This window comes from Callithrix jacchus, chromosome X (assembly GCF_049354715.1).
Source record: "Callithrix jacchus isolate 240 chromosome X, calJac240_pri, whole genome shotgun sequence".
Taxonomy (NCBI): Eukaryota; Metazoa; Chordata; class Mammalia; order Primates; family Cebidae; genus Callithrix; species Callithrix jacchus.
Window position 1 is genome coordinate 65,733,951 of NC_133524.1, and position 22,428 is coordinate 65,756,378.

General features: G+C 40.5%; 1 protein-coding gene across 1 annotated transcript in view; it reads left to right on the forward strand.

The window, feature by feature from the left end:
- The window catches only part of YIPF6 (Yip1 domain family member 6), a 41,586-nt gene that overhangs the window by 11,956 nt on the left and 7,202 nt on the right, over positions 1-22,428 (forward strand). The window contains exons 2-6 of the mRNA XM_002762955.7: positions 1,606-1,734; positions 3,091-3,169; positions 8,139-8,181; positions 10,778-10,903; positions 12,107-12,264. Coding sequence (XP_002763001.1) covers positions 1,606-1,734; positions 3,091-3,169; positions 8,139-8,181; positions 10,778-10,903; positions 12,107-12,264 — 535 coding nt within the window. The remainder of the gene's footprint in view (positions 1-1,605; positions 1,735-3,090; positions 3,170-8,138; positions 8,182-10,777; positions 10,904-12,106; positions 12,265-22,428) is intronic.

Consider the following 22,428-nt stretch of genomic DNA (forward strand, 5'->3'; position numbering starts at 1 on the left):
AGTGCTGATGTCTCCTCGTGGAAGCACCTCGGTTTCCTTAGATTTCATCCAGGCTACTTGGTCTCCCTTACAATCTCAGGTTTCTGATGAATTCAGGGGAAGTTATGATTCAGTAAAGTCTCTAACCTCTTCTCATTGTTCTGGTTGGGGAATGGTCTTTCCAGCTTCCTGTATCTTAATCAGAAGTCAAATTACAGTGTTATATAGTTACTTAAAATAGATTCTGTCTTTGTGGTTGTATGTTTAATTCAAAGCATGGTAGTTTCATTGGTTTAATTTTTCTCTCAGTTTCAGGGATTGCTTTGTTCGAATTTTAATTTTATTTCATAATTGTATGAACTGTTTATGTGATTGCAAGAGATATATATAGAACAACATATTGAAAAAAGCCTAGTTTCTCTTCCTGCCTGCTCTATCCTATTCCATTCTTTCCTCTACAGGAAAACCTAAAAAAAAAATCATATGGTATATTTCTTTATTTAAGAAATATGACTGTCATTAAGAAATTGTTTTTTTATAAGTTCTTCTTATTTATTTATTTATTTAAGACAGAGTTTCACTTTTGTTGCCCAGGCTGGAGTGCAATGGTCCAATCTCGGCTCACCACAACCTCTGCCTCCCAGTTTCAAGTGATTATCCTGTCTCAGCCGCCTGAGTAGCTAGGATTACAAGCATGCATGCACCACCATGCCTGGCTAATTTTGTATTTTAAATAGAGATAGGGTTTCTCCATGTTGGTCAGGCTGGTGTCGAACTCCCGACCTTAGGTGATTTGTCCACCTCAGCCTCCCTAAGGAGGGAGTATAGGCGTGAGCCACCATGTCTGGTGAGTCTCTTTCTAAGCTCTAGCCCTTCCTCCAGCAGTAAACTGGAGTTTACAAGTTTTTTGAACATTTTCATTCTTTCTAAAATGTCAGTATACTGTCTTGTGTTTCATTTATCTGCAACTGTTGCCCACAAAAAATTGTGCCTACTGGGCCAAAAACTGTATGAGGAGACATTGCCTCTATTTTCTTAGGAATTTGTAGATTCGAGTTTCAGTTGTAATAAAATTTGGCAGATGAGCATGAATTTAAAAGTTCACATTCTTTATTCACTTTGAAAATTTTATTTGCTCTGTGATTGCCAGGTAACCTGTAAAGAGTGTAATCAAGGTGTGTTTGCCATTTCCCTGTTCCTCCCAGTTGCCTTTATGGTTCATGTAATGCTCTTTTGTAGCCAGCAGAGGCCACTAGCGCCTGCTAGGGAGCAGAACAGAAATGTGGCCGTTCTAAGAATGATTGCTAAAAGGTCACTTTTTAATAACTTTATAATTATTATCTCAGTCTTACTAGCTTGTGCCATGTGAAGATTTTATGCTAAATGTTGATAGGCAAGAAGGTCTGTATGACATTTACTTTTGTTTTTTCATTATGTTTCATCTTTAAAGAAATAAATTTGAGAATTATAGTTAACTGCATTGCTTAACGTCTGTTGAGCTAACACCTCCTTTCCTTTGTAAAACCCTGCAAAATACATGGTCCCTACTCTCTAGGAAATGATGATATATATGAGGAATGCTGCAGTTTATTACAGGCTTACTTTTTTTCCCCTGACTCTTCTCAGTTTGCAGGCCTTTCAGATATAACCATCTCACAAGACATTCCAGTAGAAGGAGAAATCACCATTCCTATAAGATCTCGCATCCGGGAATTTGACAGCTCCACATTAAACGAATCTGTTCACAATACCATTGTAAGTTAGACTACTTGAAAGAACTCCTGTTCAGTATCATGGGACTAAGTAACTAATAGTACTTTGCAATATTTTCATTTGGTTTACTGATTTTGAATATATTTTATATACTGAAGTTTAATATTTTATCCTAGAGAATAATTTGTTGCAGCTTTTTTGGAGAGCAGTTTGGTTATAACACATATTAAGAATCTTAGCTACGCGTGGTGGCTCGCGCCTATAATCTCAGCACTTTGAGAGGCCGAGGCAGTCGGATCACCTGAGCTCAGGAGTTCGAGACCAGCCTGGCCAACATGGTGACACTCCATCTCTACTAAAATACTAAAAATATAAAAATTGGCCAGACATGGTGGCATGTGTCTGTAATCCAAGCTACTCGGAAGACTGAGGCAGGAAAATTGCTTGAACCCAGGAGGTGAAGGTTGCAGTGAGTCAAGATCGTGCCACTGCACTCCAGCCTGGGTGACAGAGCGAGACTCATTCTCAAAAAAAACCAAAAAGAATCTTAAAATGTCCAAATCTTTTAAAATCATTATATTATCATACTCCTCCAAATATAGTATAAGGAAAGTTTTCAAAAATAAAACAGAAATTTTCAACATAAAAATATCAATATACAAAGATGTTTATTATAGCATTCTTTGTAATAGGGGAAGCTAGAAATAAATGAACAACAGATGAGGTATTAGTTAAGTAAATTATGTTACATCTTTGTAGTGGGATGCTAAACAACTATTAAAAATTATGTTTACAAAGTGTTTAATAAGATGGATAAAACTCTAGGTGAAAAAAACTAAAGCAGAATTAGCTCAGTGGTACTTTAAGAGGTTGTGTTTGTATTACTGAACCCTTCCTCCAGTTTCTTGATTTTTTTTGTATCTGGCTTCTAAGAGTCATTTACCAATTAAATTGGGGATATTGGAAATTTATTTTATATATTTCAAAGAATATGATAGCTAGAGAGCAGGTTAATTGGTCCTTGGGACCTCATCTTCTACGAACTGAATGTTACATACTATATTTTGTGTAGAGCAGCTTTTTGTAGTGCAGTTGTTTTAGTTTCTTTAAGCAGCCTATTCTGAGGGCTGTGTTTCTCCTTTATGAATTTTTCAACATCAAAACAGAACAGATCAAAACAGATGTGGAAAAGTATTAAAAGTTGGCTTAAGGAGTTAATAGAAAAAGCATGCCCTACCTCTCTGCTTTGTTTGTGTAGTGCAGGAATTGGACTGGAATTATCTGGAAGATTCAATGAAGAGTTCCCAGGAGATTGAAATGAAAGAAATTTTAGCAAATTAAGTAAGGCTGCTGACAACCTTGGTCATCACAATACAACAAGTTGTTTCTATTTTTCAGATGCGTGATCTAAAAGCTGTTGGGAAAAAATTCATGCATGTTTTGTACCCAAGGAAAAGTAATACTCTTTTGAGAGATTGTAAGTATATGAGGTTTTTAAGGGTTTACTTTATCTATCTCACTGTACCTTATCATAAGTACTTTATAAGGCAAAGGCTCTGTGGTAATAAAACTGACATCATTTTGCAGGATTAAAGAATATGTAAATGGATATGTAAATCAAACTACTGGCAGAAATTAAAATTTGGTTTTATTTTATTTTGAGACAGTCTCACTCTGACTCCCAGGCCAGAGAGCAGTGGTGCAATCTCTGCTCATGGCAACCTCCACCACCTGGGTTCAAGCAGTTCTCATGCCTCAGCCTCCTGAGTAGCTGGGATGAAAGGCACCTGCCACCACGCCTGGCTAATTTTTTTGTATTTTTGGTAGAGACAGACAGGGGTTTCACCATGTTGGCCAGGCTGGTCTTCAACTCTTGACCTTAGGTAATCCACCCGCCTTGGCTTCCCAAAGTGCTAGGATTACAGGCAGAAATTAAAAATTTAGATTGGAATCTCAGAGATTGAAAGATTTTGCTTATTATATTGTCCTCATCAATAAATGTATACTGGCCAGGCATGGTGGCTCATACCTGTAATGCCAGCATTTTGGGAGACCGAGGCAGGAGGATTGTTTGATCTCAGGAGTTTGAGACCAGCCTGGGCAACAGGGTGAGACCTCATTTTTACTAAAAATAAAAAAAATTAGTCAGGTCTGGTAGTGCATGCCTGTATTCCTAGCTACTTGGGTGGCTGAAGTGGGAGGATTGCTTGAGCCAAGATCAAGGCTATAGTGAGCCGTGACTGCGTCACTGCACCCTAGCCTGAGTGACAGAGTGAGACCTATCTCAACAAATAAAATATATAAATGTTTAAAATGCTGTAATGGTTACTACTAAATACATTTCTGGAAGCTGTTAATACATAATATTTATATATACTACATATATTACATAATATTCCTGGAAGCTGCTGACATTTAAAGAATTAATGATCTCCAAGGAAAGACAAATGTTTAAATTTTTGTTTGTTAGTTTTTTGACATGGAGTCTCGCTCTGTTGCCGAGGCTGGAGTGCAATGGCACAATGTCAGTTTACTGCAACCTTTGCCTCCAGGGTTCAAACGATTCTTCTGCTGCAGCCTCCAGAATAGCTGGGATTACAGGTGCCTGCCACCACACCCTGCCAATTTTTTTTATTTTTAGTAGAGACAGGGTTTTGCCATAACTGCTAGGCTGGTCTCGAACTCCTGACCTGAAGTGATCCACCTGCCTCGGCCTCCCAGAGTGCTGGGATTACAGGCAAGAGTCACAACTCCAAGAATAGGTGTTAAATTACTATAATAGTAAATACCCATAAACAATTAACAAATTAATAGTACCTTTATTGACAGTTCCATTTTCAAGCCCATCATTTAGTCTGATGACTGCTTTCTTTATTAGAGTTCTGTCAAAACAGACAGGTTCTCACTCTGTTAACCAGGCTGAAATGCAGTGGCATAATCATAGCTCACTGCAGCCTCAAACTCCTGGGCTTAAGCAGTGCTTCTGCCGCAGTCTCCCGAGTAGCTGGGACTGCAGGCATGCACCACTATGCCTTACTAGTTTTTAAATATTTTATAGAGATAGGGGTCTCCTTGTGTTGCCAGGCTTGTCTCAAACTCCTGGCCTCAAGCAATCTGCCCACCTCAGCCTCCCAAATTGCTGGATTATAGGCAAGAGCCACTGTGCCCAGCCAATGTTTAATTTTTTCAACTTTTTGTTAAAAACCAAGACAAAAGTACAAACATTGGTCTAGGCCTTCACAGGGTCAGGATTAGATCATCAGTACAATTGTCTTCCACCTCTCTATCTGTCCTATTGGAAGGTCTTCTGGAGCATTAACACACATGAAACTGCCATCTTCGATGATAACAATGCCTTCTGGAATATCTCCCAAAGGATTTGCCTGAGACTGTGTTATGGTTAACTTTTTTTTTTTTTTTAGAGACAGGATCTTGCTCTTGTCACTCAGGCTGGAGTGCAGGGGCGTGATTCTACCTTACTACGGCCTCAAACTCCTGGGCTCAAGCCATTCTCCCACCCTAGCCTCCCATGCCCAGAGCCTGTGCCACTGTGCCCAGCTAATTAAAAAAAAAAATTTGGCCAGGCACGGTGGCTCACACTTCTAATCCCAGCACTTCGTCAGGCCAAGGTGGGTGGATCACCTGAGGTCAGGAGTTCCAGACCAGCCTGGCCAACATAGTGAAACCCTGTCTCTATTAAAAATACAAAAATTGGCTGACCCTGTTGGCAAGCGCCTATAGTCCCAGCTACTCCGGAGGCTGAGGCAGGAGAATCACTTCAACCTGGGAGGTGGAGGTTACAGTGAGCCAACATTGTGCCATTGCACTCCAGCTTTGGTGACAAGAGAGAAACTCTGTCTCTACAAAAAAAAATTATTTTTTTGAGACAGAGTTTCCCTATGTTACCCAGGCTGAACGTTTTTTTTTTTTTAGTAAAAGTATACTCCAATGTAACAATGAAAAGTATAGTATAATAAATAAACCACAGTAACCTAGTCATTTTTTATCATTATCAAGTACAGTATTATGTAGTGTACATAACTGTGCTATATTTTTATATGACTGGCTACATACTAGGTTTGTTTATACCAACATTACCACAGACTTGTGAGTAATGTGTTATACTAGATGTCATTAGGTGATAGAAATTTTTCAGCTCCATTATGATTTTATGGGACCACTATCATTGACCGAAATGTCATTATGTGGCACATGACTGTATACTTGAATTCAGTTTTTAAGTTGAGAAGTTAAAAAAAATTAATGAAATAAGCAGCAGTTTTATTAGAAGTGGTAGGATTATGGTTTTTTTACATCTTTTCTAAACTTTCCACAATGGTGTCAAAATTAACTTATATAATTAAAAATAAACACTATTAAGTATATAAATTTGCATACCTCTCTTGGGTAAGGTTATATACATGTGAAGTTAAAGTTAGATGTGGGTGGGATATGTGCCTTTTTGGAATGAGTTGAGGAAGGTAATTGTGTTCTAAGCTGTGTGCTACTAAACTGTTGGCATACAAATCACTCAGTAGCTTTTTTTGTTTTTTTGAGATGGAGTCTTGCTCTGTCACCCAGGCTGGAGTGTAGTTGGTGTGATCTTGGCTCAGTGCAACCTCTGCCTCCTGGGTTCAAGCGATTCTCCTGCTTCAGCCTCCCAAGTAGCTGAGATTACAGGCATGTACCACCATGCCTGGCTAATTTTTTTTATATTTTTAGTAGAGACGGGGTTTTACCATGTTAGCCAGGCTGGTCTCGAACTCCTGACCTCAAGTGATCTTCCTGCCTCAGCTTCCCAAAGTGCTGGGATTACAGGGCAAATCACTCAGCAGCTTTTCTTTTTCTTTTTTTTGAGACAGAATCTTGCTCTGTCACTCAGGCTAGAGTGCCAGTGGCGTGATCTTGGCTCACTGCAACCTCTGCTACCCAGTTTCAAGCAATTCCCATGCCTCAGCCTCCCGAGTAGCTGGGATTACAGGCACGTACCACCATGCCCAGCGAATATTTTGTATATTAGTAAAGACAGAGTTTTATCATGTTGCCCAGGCTGGTCTCAAACTCCTGAGCTTAGGCGATCCGCCTGCCTCGGCCTTCCAAAGTGCTAGGATTACAGGCGTGAGCCACTGTACCTAGCCTGCAGCCTTTGATTGAGGACCATGTTTGCTAGACCTGATGTTGGTAGAGCCTACAGAGCCTTTTTCAGTTTTCAGAAAGCTTTCATATGTTATTTATTAAAGTTTAACCTTGTGAATTACCCATAGTGGGCTGTTTTTTACCTAGAAGAACAGCAACTCTATATTAATTCAATATACTCATTATAAAATGGAAGCAGTGTGACAGACGGCAAGTTTTGGTCTGAGAATCAAAAGACCAGGCAGGGTGTGGTGGCTTATGCCTGTAATCTCAGCACTTTGGGAGTCTGAGGCCGGTGAATCCCTTGAGGCCAGAAGTTTGAGACCAGCCTTGGGCAACATGGCAAAACTGCATCTTTACAAAAACTACAAAAATTAGTTGGGTGTGGTGGCATGTACCTTTAGTTCCCAGCTACTCAGGAGGCTGAGGTAGGAGGATCACCTGAGCCTGGGAGGTTGAGGCTGCAGTGATCCATGATCATACCACTGGCAACAGTGAGACCTTGTCTCAAAAACATTAAAAAAAATAAAAAGGAATCAGGCCAGATGCGGTGGCTCACGCCTGCAATTCCAGCACTTTGGGAGGCCACGGTGGGCAGATCATCTGATGTCAGGAGTTCGAGACCATCCTGGCCAACATGGTGAAACCCTGTCTCTACTAAAACTGAAAAATTAGCCGGGCATGGTGGCGAGTGCCTGTAATCTCAGCTACTTGGAAGGCTGAAGCAGGAGACTCACTTGAACCTGGAGGCAGAGGATGCTATAAGCCGAGATTGCACCATTGCACTCCAGCCTGGGCGACAAGAGGGAAACTCCATCTCAAAACAACAACAACAAAAACCAGAATCGGAAGCCCTAGGTTCTGGTCCCACCTCCACAGATAAAGTTGAGCAAGTCATTTCCTTTTCAGCTTCATTTTTTGTATTTGTGAACTGAGTGTGATTATATTTGCCTTGTCTAATGCAGTCTCTGACCGGTAAAGTTCCTTGGCTGTAGTCTTTTTTTTCTGAGTGTCGGGTAGGGAACCTAGGTCTTCTGACTGTCCATTGGTCTTTAATTATAGCATGGTAGTATGTGGCTTAGTAGATGGGGAGAATGAAAGTGTGGTTTGTGGGATATGAAGCAAACAAAACTTAAAGTCTATGCGAAGAAGTGCATTCAGGATTAGGGGACAGGGAGGGCAGGTAGTGGGAGAGCAGAGGTAGGAAGTCTTCAGCAAACAAAGAGAGCCTTGATGTCAGAATTCCAGGAGTGCAAGAGGTAGCTATTGGAATAAAGATAGAAAATACTACCTGTGCTTCTGTCTTGTAGGGGATTTGTGGGGCCCTTTGATCCTTTGTGTGACACTCGCATTGTAAGTACTTGCATTTTCTTTCTTTATCATTTGAGCTAGAGTAGACTTTTTTGTGGATTTTCAAAATTGTGGGGGATCTTGATTGAATATTTCATTTAGGACTTGTATGACATGTTGTACTCCTCAGGTATTTAAGCCTCGAAAGTCACTTTCCAAATCAATTAAAAAATGATGAAATTAGGCTCACCTTCCTTAATCAATGGTATTTTAGTCTGTTTTAGCCATGTCTGTTCTACAAACATTTATTTATTCATTTACTTTCTTGTTCTTCCCCATTATTAAACTAAGTGAATTAAGTATAGGCTTAAGCACGCTTTGCAAACATAATTCTCTGTAACTCTTACTAAAAAGAAGAATGAGAATGAGAATAAATTAGAATAGAAGTAGTAGAGTTAAAAGCAAGATCATGTTTCAGAGTGTTGTACTTTTCCATACACATTGTATGGAAAGGAAGAGGACAGAGGAAGGAGAGGAAGGTTACACTAGAGAGAGGAATATAACCATTCATAGAGTGGAAAAAAATACTGCCCTGGAATTCAGTTCTGAGTGCGCATTTTGACTCTGCTATCAGATAACTATGTGACTTTGGGTTACTAATAATTAATGTTTGTATAATTTTTCCCGGTTTGCAGAAAACTTTTAAATACTTTCTCTTATTTTAACCTTATAGCAATAATTAAAATTATTTTCTTTCTTTTTCTTTTTTTTTTTCTTTTTTGACGAACAAGCTTCGATTCAAAAAGGTTGAGGATTTAACTAAGAGCACATAATCAGTGGAAGACCTGAGATTCAACCTCAGGTTTCCTCACTACCTAATCTGTACCTCTACGGTTCATTACACTTCTCTTCCCACCTGGTCACTCCAGCTCTCCTCTTCCATATCTGTAAAGGGAGATGGTTAAGGATCCTTTCCAGGTTTAACCCTTTATGGTTCTAAATTCACTAAGTTTCTTGCTGACTTCTTAATTTTTTAAATTTAAATTGAGCATATATTAATTTAGGTAATAATGTAGAGTGTTATTTCTTATGCTTTTAATAACCATGTCAAGGGAAGCAGCCTAATGCCTTGATGGAGGGGGTTTATATTAGAAGTCCCAAGCATATATATATATATATATATATATATATATATATATATAGTTTTGAAAGATTAATCTTATAGATTATGTAGTTTAACCCCACTTGGTTGCATAGAAAACTGGAGTCCCAGGACATCAAGTGACATATCTAGTGACAGAACTAGGATCAGTTTCTGGGTCTCTTGCCTTCCAGGCTAGTTAATATTCTTTCCTTCATACCATGCTGAAGCAATAGGGATTCCAGACAACAAGTGATGAGTGCTGGCACATTCTTTGCGTCTGGTTGTCAGGACTTGGAATGGAATATGCATAGCATAGAATAAAAAAGCCTGTGCATACTGCTAAGCAGCATAGCAGGGCAAGAAAGACTTACAGTGTGACTTCTCTATACTGCTTAATAAGAAGAGGTTGTGAGCTTACAGTTATTATTTTTCTTGCTATTAACACTAAGTGCAAATATTCAAAACTGTTTACATCTGTAAAATTCTTAGACAAAGGATATTTAAGTGGCTGTTCAACTACTCCGTTCCAAAGCAAAACCCTTTAGTAATAATCTGTATGTTTTGATTTTTTAAAAATCAACAACTAAATAGGTTTATAGACTGCTTTCATTTTTATTTATTATTTTTATTTTGTTTTTAGGTAGAGTCTCATTCGGTTACCCAGGCTGAATCAGTGGTATGATTACAGCTCACTGCAGCCTCAACCTCCTAGGCTCAAGCAATTCTCCCAGCTTAGCCTTCCTAGTAGCTAGGACTATAGGTGTGCACCACCATGGCCAACTAATTTTTTATTTTTTGTAGAGACGGGGGTTTTGTCATGTTGCTCAGGCTGGTCTCAATCTCCTGGCCTCAAGTGATCTGCCTGCCTTGGCCTCCCAAAGTGCTGAGATTGTAGACTGAGCAACCATACCTGGCCTATTTCCATTTTTAAATATCTCAACTGAAACCTTTAAGAATTATAAGTTCAGATGTGTCTAAAGGCTAGAGAAGTAACCTAAAGGCATGTAGTAGTGATATGGTGACTGTAAGCCCCTTGCACCTATGTCAGCTATATTTGATTGCTGCAGTGTTGGAATGCTGGCTCAGTGTTAGAAAGTATAATTTTTTTTTTTCAAGAAAATCCAGAAATTCATATTCTTATGTGAAATAAAATAATGTCAACTTAAATCCAAATCATCTTAAAGATTATATAAGCCCAAAAGCTCATATCTGTAAGCCACATTTGACCCTTCAGTTTATAACCACTGCTTAAACAAAAAAGGCCTTCAAGTAATCCATTTAAACATTTCAGCAAGGTCAAATGGAGCACCCCTTGTAGTCCTGAGGCATTTGGAATTTGCAGTAAGGCGGCCTTGCAAATACTTGTGCCATTTCTCTTTTAGCACAATCTGCATATTATAGATCTTCAGGTGAGGTGTAGCACGGCAATCTGAATCAGAGTTTGAGAACCTATGCCTTAACTTTGTTGCTGTGAGTAAAAGATTAAGCAATTCTTATGCTGTTTCCTTTTCTCAGAATGCTGCAAAGAGACCCTGCAGATAGTGAAAAAGATGGAGGGCCCCATTTTGCAGAGGTGTTTGTCATAGTCTGGTTTGGTGCAGTTACCATCACCCTCAACTCAAAACTTCTTGGAGGGAACATGTGAGTATTATTAAAATGCACTCTTTTTTTCTCCTTTGCAGGTAATATATCTTAGATTAAGGAGGACAAGCTAGTTAGAATTTTTTTTTTGAGACAGGATCTCACTCTGTCACCCAGGCTGGAGTGCATTGGTGTAATCATGGCTTACTACAGCCTCTACCTCTCAATCTTAGCATCCCAAGTAGCTGGGATCCTCCTGCCCCAGCATCCCGAGTAGCTGGGACTACAGGCATATGCTACTATGCCTGGCTAATTAAAAAAAATTTTTTTTTTGTAGAGACGGGGTCTCACTGTACTACCTAGGCTGGTCTTGAACTCCTGGACTCAGGTGATCCTCCCACCTTGGCCTACCAAAATGCCGGGATTACAGACATGAGCCACCATGCCTGGCCTAATATTTTTTTAAAAGAAAAATCAAATAAGGGCCAAAGAGAAGTGCTCTTAAAACCACTACCACTGGACAGGGATAACCTTGTTGAGTTAAATAATCTTAAATAATCCGAGGTCCTTTGATAAGCTTCACATGCTCTCTCCAGGCCCTGAAATCATAGGTAGATTTTCTTGTGTTAGAAGAGTATGTACATTTTAGGGGGCAAGTGGTCCATAGCCTTCAACAAATTCTCAAGTATAATAGGTCTATACACTAGAAAGGATTAAGGACCACTGTCTTAGAGGTTCAGAGAAACATATCTCTAGGAATTAGAGCAGATCATCTGGTGTTAAATGATTGACTCTTAAGGGGTTAGAGAGGAAGGAGACTATGGGGAAAGAAAATTAAAGCATGTACTTTTTTTTTTTTTTTTGAGATGGAGTCTTACTCTGTCACCCAGGCTGGAGTGCAGTGGCACGAGCTCAGTTCACTGCAACCTCCACCTCCTGGGTTCAAGTGATTTTCTTGCCTTAGCCTCCTGAGTAGCTGGAATCACAGGTGCCCGCCACAATGCCTGGCTAATTTTTTTATATTTTTAGTAGACATGGGGTTTTACCATGTTGACCAGGCTGGTCTCGAACTCCTGATTACAGGTGTGAGCTACTCACAGCACCCGTCCAAAAGCATGTACTTAATAATTAATGTTAGGATATAGATGTTATATACTAAGAAGGAGGCAACAGTCCATTGTATAGAGAAATGTGTGTAATAAGCTGTGTCATAACACCCATCAGCTGTATTTATGATCTTTATGAATGTATTTTGTTTTTAAGATCTTTTTTTCAGAGCCTCTGTGTGTTGGGTTACTGTATACTTCCCTTGACAGTAGCAATGCTGATTTGCCGGCTGGTACTTTTGGCTGGACCAGGACCTGTAAACTTCATGGTTCGGCTTTTTGTGGTGATTGTGATGTTTGCCTGGTCTATAGTTGGTAAGTATGTGCTTATTTCTACAATAGTAGAACAGACAAAAACATGATTTAAAGATGAAGACCAGATGAGGAGCAGTGTAACTCCAAAGTTAGATGTGAATGATATGATTCTTGCCAGTATTATCCATAGACCCCTCTTCCCTAGGTAGGCATTGATGGGGATGCTGTCTATCTTATCTGAGGTGGATATCTGGACTTAGAAGATGTGGAGAGTCATATCTTTTTTTTTTTTTTTTTTTTTTTAAATTTTTTATTGGATTTTAGGTTTTCGGGTACATGAGCAGAGCATGCAAGACAGTTGCATAGGTACACACATGGCAGTGTGCTTTGCTTTTCTTCTCCCCTTCACCCACATTTGGCATTTCTCCCCAGGCTATCCCTCCCCACCTCCCCCTCCCACTGGCCCTCCCCTTTTCCCCCCAATAGACCCCAGTGTTTAGTACTCCCCTTTCTGTGTCCATGTGTTCTCATTTTTCATCACCCACCTATGAGTGAGAATATGCAGTGTTTCATTTTCTGTTCTTGTGTCAGTTTGCTGAGGATGATGTTCTCCAGATTCATCCATGTCCCTACAAACGACACGAACTCATCATTTCTGATTGCTGCATAATATTCCATGGTGTATATGTGCCACATTTTTCCAATCCAGTCTATTATCAATGGGCATTTGGGTTGATTCCAGGTCTTTGCTATTGTAAACAGTGCTGCAATGAACATTCGTGTACATGTGTCCTTATAGTAGAACGATTTATAGTCTTTTGGATATATACCCAGTAATGGGATTGCTGGGTCAAATGGAATTTCTATTTCTAAGGCCTTGAGGAATCGCCACACTGTCTTCCACAATGGTTGAACTAATTTACACTCCCACCAACAGTGTAAAAGTGTTCCTTTTTCTCCACATCCTCTCCAGCATCTGTTGTCTCCAGATTTTTTAATGATCGCCATTCTAACTGGCGTGAGATGGTATCTCAATGTGGTTTTGATTTGCATCTCTCTGATGACCAGTGACGATGAGCATTTTTTCATATGATTGTTGGCCTCATATATGTCTTCTTTCGTAAAGTATCTGTTCATATCCTTTGCCCACTTTTGAATGGGCTTGTTTGTTTTTTTCCTGTAAATCTGCTTGAGTTCTTTGTAAATTCTGGATATCAGCCCTTTGTCAGATGGGTAGACTGCGAAAATTTTTTCCCATTCTGTTGGTTGCCGATCCACTCTAGTGACTGTTTCTTTTGCCGTGCAGAAGCTGTGGAGTTTGATTAGGTCCCATTTGTCTATTTTGGCTTTTGTTGCCAATGCTTTTGGTGTTTTGTTCATGAAGTCCTTGCCTACTCCTATGTCCTGGATAGTTTTGCCTAGATTTCCTTCTAGGGTTTTTATCGTGCCAGGTCTTATGTTTAAGTCTTTAATCCATCTGGAGTTAATTTTAGTGTAAGGTGTCAGGAAGGGGTCCAGTTTCTGCTTTCTGCACATGGCTAGACAGTTTTCCCAACACCATTTGTTAAACATGGAATCCTTGCCCCATTGCTTGTTTTTGTCAGGTTTATCAAAGATTGTATAGTTGTATGTATGTTGTGTTGCCTCCGGTGCCTCTGTTTTGTTCCATTGGTCTATATCTCTGTTTCGGTACCAGTACCATGCTGTTTTGATTACTGTAGCCTTGTAGTATAGTTTGAAATCCGGTAGTGTGATGCCCCCCGCTGTGTTCTTTTTGCTTAGAATTGACTTGGCTATGCGGGCTCTCTTTTGGTTCCATATGAAGTTCATGGTGGTTTTTTCCAGTTCTGTGAAGAAAGTCAATGGTAGCTTGATGGGGATAGCGTTGATTCTGTAAATTACTTTGGGCAGTATAGCCATTTTCACAATATTAATTCTTCCTAACCATGAACATGGAATGTTTCTCCATCTGTTTGTGTCCTCTCTGATTTCGTTGAGCAGTGGTTTGTAGTTCTCCTTGAAGAGGTCCCTTACGTTCCTTGTGAGTTGTATTCCAAGGTATTTTATTCTTTTTGTAGCAATTGCGAATGGCAGTTCGCTCTTGATTTGGCTTTCTTTAAGTCTGTTATTGGTGTAGACGAATGCTTGTGATTTTTGCACATTGATTTTATATCCTGAGACTTTGCTGAAGTTGTTTATCAGTTTCAGGAGTTTTTGGGCTGAGGCGATGGGGTCTTCTAGGTATACTATCATGTCGTCTGCAAATAGAGACAATTTGGCTTCCACCTTTCCTATTTGAATACCCTTTATTTCTTTTTCTTGCCTGATTGCTCTGGCTAGAACTTCCAGTACTATATTGAATAGGAGTGGTGAGAGAGGGCATCCTTGTCTAGTGCCAGATTTCAAAGGGAATGCTTCCAGTTTTTGCCCATTCAGTATGATATTGGCTGTTGGTTTGTCATAAATAGCTTTTATTACTTTGAGATACGTTCCATCGATACCGAGTTTATTGAGGGTTTTTAGCATAAAGGGCTGTTGAATTTTGTCAAATGCCTTCTCTGCGTCAATTGAGATAATCATGTGGTTTTTGTTTTTGGTTCTGTTTATGTGGTGAATTACGTTGATAGACTTGCGTATGTTGAACCAGCCTTGCATCCCCGGGATGAATCCTACTTGATCATGATGAATAAGTTTTTTGATTTGCTGTTGCAATCGGCTTGCCAATATTTTATTGAAGATTTTTGCATCTATGTTCATCATGGATATTGGCCTGAAGTTTTCTTTTCTCGTTGGGTCTCTGCCGGGTTTTGGTATCAGGATGATGTTGGTCTCATAAGATGATTTGGGAAGGATTCCCTCTTTTTGGATTGTTTGAAATAGTTTTAGAAGGAATGGTACCAGCTCCTCCTTGTGTGTCTGGTAGAATTCGGCTGTGAACCCGTCTGGACCTGGGCTTTTTTTGTGTGGTAGGCTCTTAATTGCTGCCTCGACTTCAGACCTTGTTATTGGTCTATTCATAGTTTCAGCTTCCTCCTGGTTTAGGCTTGGGAGGACACAGGAGTCCAGAATTTATCCATTTCTTCCAGGTTTACTAGTTTATGCGCATAGAGTTGTTTGTAATATTCTCTGATGATGGTTTGAATTTCTGTGGAATCTGTGGTGATTTCCCCTTTATCATTTTTTATTGCATGTATTTGGTTGTTCTCTCTTTTATTTTTAATCAATCTGGCTAGTGGTCTGTCTATTTTGTTGATCTTTTCAAAAAACCAGCTCTTGGATTTATTGATTTTTTGAAGGGTTTTTCGTGTCTCAATCTCCTTCAGCTCAGCTCTGATCTTAGTAATTTCTTCTCTTCTGCTGGGTTTTGAGTTTTTTTGATCTTGCTCCTCTAGCTCTTTCAATTTTGACGATAGGGTGTCAATTTTGGATCTCTCCATTCTCCTCATATGGGCACTTATTGCTATATACTTTCCTGTAGAGACTGCTTTAAATGTGTCCCAGAGGTTCTGGCATGTTGTGTCTTCATTCTCATTGGTTTCGAAGAACTTCTTTATTTCTGCCTTCATTTCGTTGTTTACCCAGTCAACATTCAAGAGCCAGTTGTTCAGTTTCCATGAAGCTGTGCGGTTCTGGGTCGATTTCTGAATTCTGAGTTCTAACTTGATTGCACTATGGTCTGAGAGGCTGTTTGTTATGATTTCAGTTGTTTTGCATTTGTTGAGCAGTGCTTTACTTCCAATTATGTGGTCAATTTTTGAGTAGGTGTGATGTGGTGCTGAGAAGAATGTGTATTCTGTGGATTTGGGGTGGAGAGTTCTGTAAATGTCCACCAGGTTTGCTTGCTCCAGGTCTGCGTTCAAGCCCTGGATATCCTTGTTGATTTTCTGTCTGGTTGATCTGTCTAGTATTGACAGTGGAGTGTTAAAGTCTCCCACTATTATTGTGTGGGAGTCTAAGTCCTTTTGTAAGTCATTAAGCACTTGCCTTATGTATCTGGGTGCTCCTGTGTTGGGTCCATATATGTTTAGGATCGTTAGCTCTTCTTGTTGTATCGATCCTTTTACCATTATGTAATGGCCTTCTTTGTCTCTTTTGATCTTTGTTGCTTTAAGGTCTATTTTATCAGAGATGAGAATTGCAACTCCTGCTTTTTTTTGCTTTCCATTAGCTTGGTAAATCTTCCTCCATCCCTTTATTTTGAGCCTTTGTGTATCCTTGCATGTGAGATGGGTTTCCTGGATACAGCACACTGATGGGTTTTGGATTTTTATCCAATTTGCCAGTCTGTGTCTTTTGATTGGTGCATTTAGTCCATTTACATTTAGGGTTAATATTGTTATGTGTGAATTTGATACTGCCATTTTGATGCTAAGTGGCTGTTTTGCCTGTTAGTTGTTGTAGCTTCTTCATTATGTTGAAGCTCTTTAGCTTTCAGTGTGATTTTGGAATGGCTGGTACTGATTGATCCTTTCTATGTGTAGTGCCTGTTTTAGGAGCTCTTGTAAAGCAGGCCTGTTGGTGACAAAATCTCTGAGTACTTGCTTGTTCGCAAAGGATTTTATTCTTCCTTCACTTCTGAAGCTCAGTTTGGCTGGATATGAAATTCTGGGTTGAAAGTTCTTTTCTTTAAGGATGTTGAATATTGGCCCCCACTCTCTTCTGGCTTGTAGTGTTTCTGCCGAGAGATCTGCTGTGAGTCTGATGGGCTTCCCTTTTTGGGTGACCCGACCTTTCTCCCTGGCTGCCCTTAGTATTCTCTCCTTTATTTCAACCCTGTTGAATCTGACGATTATGTGCCTTGGGGTTGCTCTTCTTGTGGAATATCTTTGTGGTGTTCTCTGTATTTCCTGCAATTGAGTGTTGGCTTGTCTTGCTAGGTGGGGGAAATTTTCCTGGATGATGTCCTGAAGAGTATTTTCTAGCTTGGATTCATTCTCTTCGTCCCCTTCTGGTACACCTATCAAACGTAGGTTAGGTCTTTTCACATAGTCCCACATTTCTTGGAGACTTTGTTCATTCCTTTTTGCGCTTTTTTCTCTGATCTTGGTTTCTCGTTTTATTTCATTGAGTTGGTCTTCGACTTCAGATATTCTTTCTTCTGCTTGGTCAATTCGGCTATTGAAACTTGTGTTTGCTTCGCGAAGTTCTCGTATTGTGTTTTTCAGCTCCTTTAATTCATTCATATTCCTCTCTAAGGTATCCATTCTTGTTATCATTTCCTCGAATCTTTTTTCAAATCTTTTTTCAAGGTTCTTAGTTTCTTTGCATTGATTTAATACATGATCTTTTAGCTCACAAAAGTTTCTCATTATCCATCTTCTGAAGTCTGATTCCGTCATTTCGTCACAGTCATTCTCCGTCCAGCTTTGCTCCCTTGCTGGTGAGGAGTTTTGGTCCTTTCTAGGAGGCGAGGTGTTCTGGTTTCGGGTGTTTTCCTCCTTTTTGCGCTGGTTTCTTCCCATCTTTGTGGATTTGTCCGCTGGTCGTCTGCGTAGTTGCTGACTTTTCGTTTGGGTCTCTGAGTGGACACCCAGAATGTTGATGATGAAGTATTTCTGTTGCTTGGTTTTCCTTCTACCAGTCTAGCCCCTTCTCTGTATGACTGCTGAGGTCCACTCCAGACCCTGCTTGTCTGGGGTGCACCTCTAGTAGCTGTGGCACAGCGAGGGATGCTACCAGTTTCTTTTTCTGCTCTCTTTGTCCCAGGATGATGCCTGCCTAATGTCAGTCTTTTGGATATAGAGGGGTCAGGGAGCTGCTTGAGGAGACAGTTTGTACTCTATAGGGGTTTAATTGCTGAGCTGTGCACTCTGTTGTTCTTTCAGGGCTGTTAGGCTGCTATGTTTTATTCTGCTGCAACAGAGCTCATTAAAAAACCCTTTTTTTTTTTTTTTTTTCTCAAATACTCTGTGTTGAGGGGTTTGGGCTTTATTTTTGGATGTCCGATCAGGTGTCCTGCCCAGCTAGAAGGCAGACTAGCCACTGTTTGGCTGCCGAGGCTCCGCCCTGCTGTTGTGTGATTCGCGCTGTTCCTGCCGGCTCTGCTGTGGTCTCCGCTACGCCCTGCGGCGGAGTCTCTTCGTTGTAGCGTGTTGCCTCAGCAACGGCAGGCTGCGTCAGCAGTGGGCGTGTATCTCAGTAGGGACGGGTTTCCTCGGCAATGGCTGGCTGCGTCAGCAATGGGCGTGTATCTCAGTTGGGGCGGGTTGCCTCGGCAACGGCTGGCTGCGTCAGCAGTGGGCGTGTATCTCAGTTGGGGCGGGTTGCCTCGGCAACGGCTGGCTGCATCAGCAGTGGGCGTGTATCTCAGTTGGGGCGGGTTGCCTCGGTAGTGGTGGACGCCCCTCCCCCACAGAGCGTCTCGGACCGTCTGCTTGGGATAGTTTGAAATCGCGGTTTTGTTGGTCCCACTGGGTATCCCAATCCCTGCAATCCCCTGGGCTGGCCTAGTGTCCAAGTCTCGTTCAGTTTCAAGTCCAGCCCTCTCAAGTCTCAGGTTGCCGGTTCAACAGGGCCCCCAGACAAGCGCGCCCTGTGGGGATTGCTGGGTAGGGCCGGCCGCCGCCGCCCCGGCTGCCGGCTTCGCCAGGCAGACCTACTGCCTGGCGTCCCGTGTCTTTTTTATACTTGGGAGTTTCCCCGTTCTGTGGGCAACAAAGATCAGTCTGGAAATGCCGCTCTGACTCACCGTTTGCGGATTCAACGAGAAGAGCTCCAATCCTGGGTTGTTCTCACAGCGCCATCTTGAGTCCTCCCTCAGTCATATCTTTTTTCTTAAAAAAAATCCACTTAGGGAAAGTAGATTACACTGCATTTAGCCCAGTCCTGACATATACAAGGCATTAGGTGACTGTGAAATGATTTTGATGTTTTCCTGACCAACTAATTAAAATAAAAATAACATTTACAGATTGCTTATCAAAGGCCAGGCACTGTTTAAGTGCTTTACATATATTATCCTGTTTAGTTCTCACAGCAACTCTAATAGAGAAATACTATTTTTAGTTCCATTTTATAGGTGAAGAACAGTTACAGAGAGGTTGAGCACCTTGCCCTAGATTGCATTACTAGTGAGTAAGGGAGTGAAATTGCAAACCAGGCAGTCATGAATCCTTAAGAATTATACTATACCACTTTCTAGTGTAGATTGTAAGTATCATTATATAGCACTTTTCTGCTTCAGTAGAATATTTTTCTAAAGACTAGGAAGGGCCTATAGCAATGATAATGAATGCTGTATGCTCATTGTTTTTACATTCCTGACGTTCTCTTAAAATTCCAGCTTAAATTTAGAAGTGTTCACTTTCTGCTTTAATGGATAGACTGACTGCTTAATATTTTTAAGTAGTAACATCTTATTGCTCTGGAACATGGTTGAAAGCTAAAAAGTAATCCAATAAAGATTTGTGAGAGCCAGAATTAATATGCCAAAGATTGTATATTAAGCTTGGGTACTTTACCCATGGGTAAAGCCCCTAGAGGTGTTTATAGTATTCTCTGATGTCTGATAGTTTGGCTAGTGGTCTATCTATTTTGTTGGTCTTTTCAAAAAACCAGCTCCTGGATTCGTTGATTTTTTTGAAGGGCTTTTCATGTCTCTATCTCCTTCAGTTCTCCTCTGATCTTAGTTATTTCTTGTCTTCTGCTAGCTTTTGAATTTGTTTGCACTTGCTTCTTTAGGTCTTTTAATTGTGATGTTAGGGTGTTGAGTTTAGCTCTTTCCTGCTTTCTCCTGTGGGCATTTAGTGCTATAAATTTCCCTCTAAACACTGCTTTAGCTGTGTCCCAGAGATTCTGGTATGTTGTGTCTTTGTTTTCATTGGTTTCAAAGAACTTATTTATTTCTGCCTTCATTTCGTTATTTACCCAATAGTCATTCAGGAGCAGATTGTTCAGTTTCCATGTAGTTGTGCAGTTTTGAGTGAGTTTCTTAATCCTGAGTTTTAATTTGATTGCACTGTGGTCTGAGAGACTTTGTTATGATTTCTGTTCTTTTGCGTTTGCTGAGGAGTGATTTACTACCAATTATGTGGTCAATTTAGAGTAGGTGTGATATAGTGCTGAGAAGAATGTATATTCTGTGGATTTGGGGTGGAGAGTTCTGTAAATGTCTATTAGGTTTGCTTGGTCCAGATCTGAGTTCAAGTTCTGGATATCCTTGTTAATTTTCTGTCTCATTGATCTGTTTAATATTGACAGTGGAGTGTTAAAGTCTCCCAATGTTATTGTGTGGGAGTCTTAGTCTCTCTGTAGGTTAAGAATTTGCTTTATGTATCTGGGTGCACCTGCAATGGATGCATATATATTTAGGATCGTTAGGTCTTCTTGTTGCATTGATCCTTTTACCATTACGTAATGCCCTTCTCTGTCTCTTTTGATCTTTGTTGGTTTAAAGTCCCTTTTATCAGAGACTAGGATTGCAACTCCTGCTTTTTTTTTTTTTGCTCTCCATTTGCTTGGTAAATCTTCCTCCATCCCTTTATTTTGAGCCTATGTGTGTCTTTGCATGTGAGATGGGTCTTCTGAATACAGCACACTGATGGGTTGCATGTGAGATGAGTCTCCTGAATACAGCACACTGATGGGTCTTGACTCTTTATGCAATTTGCTATTCTGTGTCTTTTAATTGGGGCATTTAGCCTGTTTATATTTAAGGTTAATACTACTATGTGTGAATTCAATCCTGTCATTATGATGCTGGTTATTTTGCCCATTAGTTGATGCACTTTCTTCATGGTATTGATGGTCTTTACAATTTGTGTTTTTGCAGTGGCTGGTACCAGTTTTTCCTTTCCATATTTAATACTTCCTTCAGTAGCTCTTGTAAGGTAGGCCTGGTGGTGACAAAATCTCTCAGCATTTACTTGTCTGTAAAGGATTTTATTTCTCCTTTGCTTGTGAAGCTTAGTTTGGCTGGATATGAAGTTCTGGGTTGAAAATTCTTTTTTTAAGGAATGTTGAATTCTGGCTTGTAGAGATTCTGCTGAGAGATCCACTGTTAGTCTGATGGGCTTCCTTTTGTGGATAATCCAACCTTTCTCTCTGGCTGCCCTTAATATTTTTTCCTTCATTTCAGCCTTGGTGAATCTGACTTGGGTTTCACTTGGTGAAGTTGTCTTGGGGTTGCTCTTCTTGAGGAGTATCATTGTGGTGTTCTTTGTATTTCCTGAATATGAATGTTGGTCTGTCTCTCTAGGTTTGGGACGTTCTCCTGTATAATATCCTGAAGAGTGTTTTCCAGCTTGGTTCCATTTCTCCCTGTCATTTTCAGGTACACCAATCAATGGTAGGTTTGGTCTTTTCACATAGTCCCATATTTCTTGGAGGCTTTGTTCGTTCCTTTTCGTTCTTTTTTTTCTCTAATCTTGTCTTCCTGCTTTATTTCATTAAGTTGGTCTTCAATCTCTGATACCCTTTCTTCCACTTGATCAATTTAGCTTGATACTTGTGTATGCTTCACAAAGTTCTCGTGCTGTGTTTTCAGCTCCATCAGGTCATTTATGTTCTTCTCTAAACTGGTTATTCTAGTTAGCAATTCCTCTAACCTTTTTTCAACGTTCTTAGCTTCCTTGCATTGAGTTAAAACATGCTCCTTTAGCTCAGAGGAGTTTATTATTACTCACCTTCTGAAGTCTACTTCTGTCACTTCATCAAACTTATTCTCCATCCAGTTTTGTTCCCTTGCTGGTGAGGAGTTGTGATCCTTTGGAGGATAAGAGGTGTCTGGGTTTTGGAATTTTCAGCCTTTTTACACTGGCTTTTCCTTATCTTCGTGGATTTATCTACATTTGGTCTTTGCTGTCAGTGACTTTCGGATGGTGTTTCTGTGTGGACATCCTTTCTGTTGATGTTGATGCTTCTTTCTATTTGTTAGTTTTCTTTCTAACAGTTAGGCCCCTCTTCTTCAGGTCTGCTGGAGTTTGCTGGAGGTCCACTCCAGACCCTGTTTGCCTGGGTATCACCAGCAGAGGCTGCAGAACAGCAAAGAGTGCTGCCTGCTTCTTCCTCTGGAAGCTTTATCTCAGAGGGGCACCTGCCAGATACCAGCCAGAGCTCTCCTGTATGAGGTGTCTGTCAACCCCTGCTGGGAGGTGTCTCCCAGTCAGGAGGCACTGGGGTCAGAGACCCACTTGAGGCAGTCTGTCCCTTAGCAGAGCTCGATTGCTATGCTGGGAGATCCACTGCTCTATTCAGAGCTGGCAGGCAGGAACGTTTAAGTCTGCT